Below are 5156 nucleotides of genomic sequence, written 5' to 3' on the forward strand. Positions count from 1 at the left end.
CGTGCGCGCAGGAGCGCGAAGACGGCGGGGACCGTGTACCATCCCGCCGGGCCGGCGAAGTGCATCAAGAGGACCGACTCGCGCAGCTTGGACGCCCGCGCGGGGTCGGCGAGGAGCGTGAGCCGCGTCGGGCGGACGCGCAGGCCGGGCCGGAGCAGCGCGGCGATCTCCGCGTCGCATACTGTGAGGTGCGCCAACCGCGGGCAGCGCGCGCCCACCAGGGCCCAGAAGTCGTCGAAGAGCGGTGGCGTTGGGATGCGCAGTGTCAGCCGGCGCAGCGTGCCGGCTTTTAGAGCGGAGGGTGCTGCAGAAGGTCCGGATGGAGGGCAAAGTGACAGAGGCGTACAGCACAGTTTCTGCCGCACGCCTTCGAGGAGACCGCCAGTGTGAGCGCGCTAGTGGTGTCCGTCTGCGCGGAGAGACGCACGATGTCTCTGGAAGCCGTCGTCGACGTTGTCCGCGTTGTGCGCGAGACCCGGGCCGGTGAGCGCCGAGCGCATTTGTTCCCCGTTCTGGCTGAAATCTTCAGCGCAGGTAGCGCCAGTGCGGCGCTCTCGTCTCTGACGTTTTCAAGTGGAACGGGGCAGCGGCTGGGTCTGCACGCAACGGACGTTGTTGCGCGAAACCCGAGGACGGCGGGCCGAGTTCTCGTTCGTTTCGCTTGACACCCACAGGGCGGGGAGCACGAATATGTCCCTCCGATTTCTCAAAAATCCCAGGCGGAACGGCCCCACACTTGGCTCTGCGCGGCCCGGCCGGCGTTTCCCGAAAGCAGCGGCGTCTCGGCCCGCCTCGCGCGCGTCTGACCTGGAAAGGAAGCCGCGGCCAGCGACGCTATATGCGTCCATCTCCAGCGAATCCCGAAAGAAGCGATCCAGTCGTCGTGCTCCATCGCGCCGTCTTGTCTAAGTGAGTAAACTCAGTCTTCTGCTGAATTCAAACAACTATAAGTGACTTTGACTCCAAAGCCATCCTTGGCACGAACTGGGGCCCATCCTGCCCACTCACCTTCCCTTTCGTCTCTCCTGCCCTCATCGCGGCCCCGGACGACCGCGGCCTGCTCAAAACGAGTCCACAATACTCTGGGCGAAACAACTTCAAGTTCTTGGGAGTTCTGGGGTCAAATCTCACGAAGGTCACCATCGGGGCGGTCGACTGGCGCTAAACTCGCTGCGCGCAACGCGCGCCACTGTCTCTTCATTCCGGTGGACTTTCCGGCGATCTGCTTGCTGTATCCAGGCCACGACTTTGGCCCAAGCTTGGTCGCTTCGCCCGGAAGTCGCCTCGGGCCACGTTCTTCAAGTCCGGGGTGTCTCCAGAGACTGATCGCAGCTGTCTCGGCACGTCTCCGCGGTCTGCAACAGTCTACGGATGACATCTTCGCCGCCAGTGTGGCGCGCGTTGTGCGCGAGATCGGTGAGCAGCAACCGCATCTTTTCCTTGTTCTGGTTGGAATTTCCAACGCAAGTAGCGACAGTCTGGCCCCTTTGCTCCTAAGACCTTCAAGGCGAACAGGGAAACGGGTGGGTCTGCGCACACCGGACGCTGTTGCGCGAAAACCCGAGGACGGCGGGCCGGGTCCTTGTTCGTTCCGCCTGGGATTCTCAGGGCAGAGAGCACGAATATCTCCCTCCGCCTTCTCAAAATATCAAGCGGAACGGGCCAGCGACTGGCTCTGCGCGGCCCGGCCGGCGTTTTCAGAAGGAAGCCGCGGCCCGGCCAGCCTCGTTTGCAAATGACCGCGGGAAGCAACGCTATGTGCGCACATCTCCAGCGAATCCCAAGCGAAACGGTCCACTGGCAGTCGCCATCTTGCATCGCGCCATCTCGTCTCGGTGAGTAAACTCAGTCTTCTGTTGAATTCAAGGGCTGAATTTCAGACACCTTCTCCCGAATCTCGATCTTGTTCATCCTGGGCGCTCGATCACGCTGGCGCGCGGCTGCGTTATGTGCATGCGGTGCCCGAATCCCGCAGCCGGCTGCCGGCCTTCCGCTGCACTTCGTCGGCCCAAACGGCACGAGGGGCTGGGGGAGACATACTGCTTCCCCCAGCACGCATCTCGCACTGATCCACCGCCGGTATCCCTCGATGCGCTACTGGAGCAGGAGCCAACTTGAAGGCGTCGAGGTATATAATCTTAGAATTTCGTGTAGCTAGAGCGGTTAGCGCGCAGGACATCATTTTGTCTTCATTCAATATTCAATCTTGAGCTGGACTGAAAATTTGCCTTGTCCCCAAGATAGCTACAGCCAAGGATGGGTTTAGGTGTAAGTCCAATAATATGCCTGAATGAAGATACACTGACTTAAAAGCACATATTGACTAAAGATATAGGCAATTAAGATAATTAAAATGAGATAAATAACTCAATTAAGATAATTGAAATCAGATAAATAGCTCATGTGGTAAGGTTAAATGTCAGTGCAATGCATTGCCTGAGTTAATGCAGCTTGGCAGACAACATCAATCGTAACAGTAAAGTTCAGCTGTTATGTTGTATTGGGAAACACACATCAAACCTATTTTGGGTTGAACACCCATTCATAGCCCTTTGAAACCAGATCGAAACAGACTTAAATCTTGACTTCTATGCAGAATTAGTGGTATTGAAATACTTGGAAAGTGAGCAAAGAGACACTAAGAGAAAAAGACAAAACCACACAAACCAACTCTAATACAAACACAACAAACAAACAAACAAATAAACACAAGACAACACAAAACCTAATCTGGACTTAAGACCACCTATGCCAAGCTTCAGATTAATCAGATCACGTCGGAGTTTGATTTGGAGTAGTTTGGTTTTTTACATGCATAAGTTCGGAGGCTCTTACTAAAGTATCTAACAGTTGCAATTCAGACAGCACTCCCAATGGCGCATCTTTGATGTTTCGGCTGAGGCTGACACACTGTCAGTCCAAAATCAGCCTCCGTGATCAGCCTACAGTGCAGCTCCGTCGCTCGGTCATGTGTCTGCCAACCTGCATCCACACACTGCCCACTTTATGACAAACACTTTTGCTGACCTTCACCATCATCACTTCAAGGGTCGAGAAGTCCCGAATGAACCTGCAGTAGAAATTAGTGAACCCAAGGAACTGCTGGATGTCCTTCTTGTTTTCCGGAGTCAGCCAAGCGGAGACGCCTGCGACCTTGACGGGGTCCATTTCGACGTGGTTATGGGAGATGATGACTCGAGGTACTCAATTGACGATTTTTCAAAGTCGCACTTCTCCGCTCAAAGGTACAACTTGTGCTCCCGGAGTCGCCGTAAGACCTCCTGAATGATTTGCTGGTGTTTCCGGAGGTCGGAATGGGCAATCAGGATGTCATCAAGGTAGATCATGACGTCTCCGGAGAGGATGAGGTCCTGGACAATGTCATTCATCATTGTTTGGAACGTCGCGGGAGAGTTTGTTAGGCCGAAATACATCACCAAGGGCTCAAACAGGCCTCGGTTAGTCCGGAAAGCCGCTTTCCACTCGTCACCTTCCTTGATCCGGACATTGTTGAAGCCCCAACGAACATCGAGTTTGGTGAAGTAACGAGCACCTTTGAGCCGGTTGATGAGGTTGTTGATCAGCGGAAGGGGGTACCGGTTTTTGATGGTCATCGCATTGAGAGCACAGTAGTCCTGGACGAAGCGGAGTCTGCCATCCTTCTTCTTGATGAAGAAGACCGGAGACGCCATCGGAGACTTGGAGGGGCAAATCCAACCCGTCGACAGCCCTTCCTCGATGAACACGTCGAGCTCGTGTTGCTCGAGGGGTGAGATGGGGTACACCTTGCAGTTGGTGGGCTTAGCGTCGGGGACAAGTTCAATGGCGTGGTCCCAGGCTCTCCCGCTCCGGTAGCATATCGAAGGACTCCTTGTTGAAGACGTCCTGGAAGTCCTTAGCCCAGTCCGGGATCTCGGAGGGCAGAGGGGCGGAGTTCCTGGCAAAGGCTTTGGCCAAGCGCTGCGAGACGGTGCTGCCTGCGCGTATCTCTTCCGAGGGACGGAACGAGGTGTAGAAGATGCGGTCACCATCATCTTCGAGCTGGTCGTCCTCGTCGTCTGAGTCCAAGTCCAGTGTCAGATCAGGCAGGTCGGAATTGAGACCGGAATCGGAATCGTCTCCGTCCTCAGGGCCAGAGAGGTCCATAGTGAAAACCGAGGGGAACGGGCCGGAGCAGAGATGTTTCTGGAGTGCGGACCGGAATGCCATTCCGAGTGACGTAGTTCATGTCAATAAAGTCGGAGGTGGCACCACAATCGACAAGCCCAGAGAGCGAGAGCTTCAGTGCGCTGGTGGTGGACTCCAGCTCCAACGGGAGGTGGAGGGAGTTCACTCCAGGGGAGGCGGCAACGGTATACTGCTTGGGTAGTTTCTTTTCCCAGGCAGTGAGGCAGCAAAGGACAATGACCGGAGTCGCGGGCGGAGTTGGAGACGGAGTCGAGGCGGGGGGCAGGAGAGGGTGTGTCGTTCATTTCGGGCTCATTGTAGGGCAAGGAGCTGCATTCATCATACAAAGAGGCAAAACGATTTATGGACGCGAACGAGGGCACACCAGTCACTCGTTGCGGGGGACAAAATCCTCTCCGGCCATCGACTCTGCTGCCGTCTCCGGCAGGGCAGCTGTGTCCGTGTAGCGGGCGATCAACTCCGCTAACATCTCATCACCGAGTTGTTGGATCACCTCATCGAGGATGTCCATTGAGCGAACATCGGTGGGGAGGGGGCAATCCCAGGCGAGATGGTTTGGGTCGCCACACCTGAAGCAGGCGCGAGGAGGGGCACCCCGAGCCCTGGTGCGGTCCAACTCCATAGGGACGGGAACTGGAGGCGCCGGAGCGGGGGCGCGGGCCGCGGGTGGCACGACCGGAACCGCGGAAAGGGGCCGGAGCCTGGATGCGGTTGACCGGAAACGGAGTCCGAATCAAACCGCCAGGCATCTTTGGGGCGGCTGACTTGATCAGCTTGGCCCGGACCAGGGCCTCGTATTGACGGAAGGCCCGGGTGCGCCAGCTAAGGTAATCCCGGAGGTCCGGGGGGGTCGTTTGAGGACGTGATTCCGTTGTTGATCAAGGGATCAAGTCTGTGGCGGAACTTGGTCACCTTGACCAGGCGTCCTCGAATCCAGCGAGGTCCATCAGGTCCTCGAAGTCGTCAGT

General features: G+C 56.6%; 1 protein-coding gene across 1 annotated transcript; it reads left to right on the plus strand.

Annotated features, from left to right (window-relative positions):
• Positions 1 to 428: 428 nt before the first annotated feature.
• On the plus strand, positions 429 to 2118 carry MIND_01339900 (uncharacterized protein; the record flags this gene model as incomplete). The annotated part of the gene is made up of 6 exons (XM_037369844.1): positions 429 to 483; positions 535 to 650; positions 816 to 909; positions 952 to 1467; positions 1508 to 1835; positions 1881 to 2118. 6 exons carry the CDS (start codon positions 429 to 431, stop codon positions 2116 to 2118), a joined length of 1347 nt encoding a protein of 448 aa, XP_037213840.1.
• Between the last annotated feature and the right edge of the window lie 3038 nt (positions 2119 to 5156).

This window comes from Mycena indigotica (assembly GCF_014461135.1).
Source record: "Mycena indigotica strain 171206Taipei chromosome Unknown Mind.scaff0015, whole genome shotgun sequence".
In the NCBI taxonomy this organism is placed as follows: Eukaryota; Fungi; Basidiomycota; class Agaricomycetes; order Agaricales; family Mycenaceae; genus Mycena; species Mycena indigotica.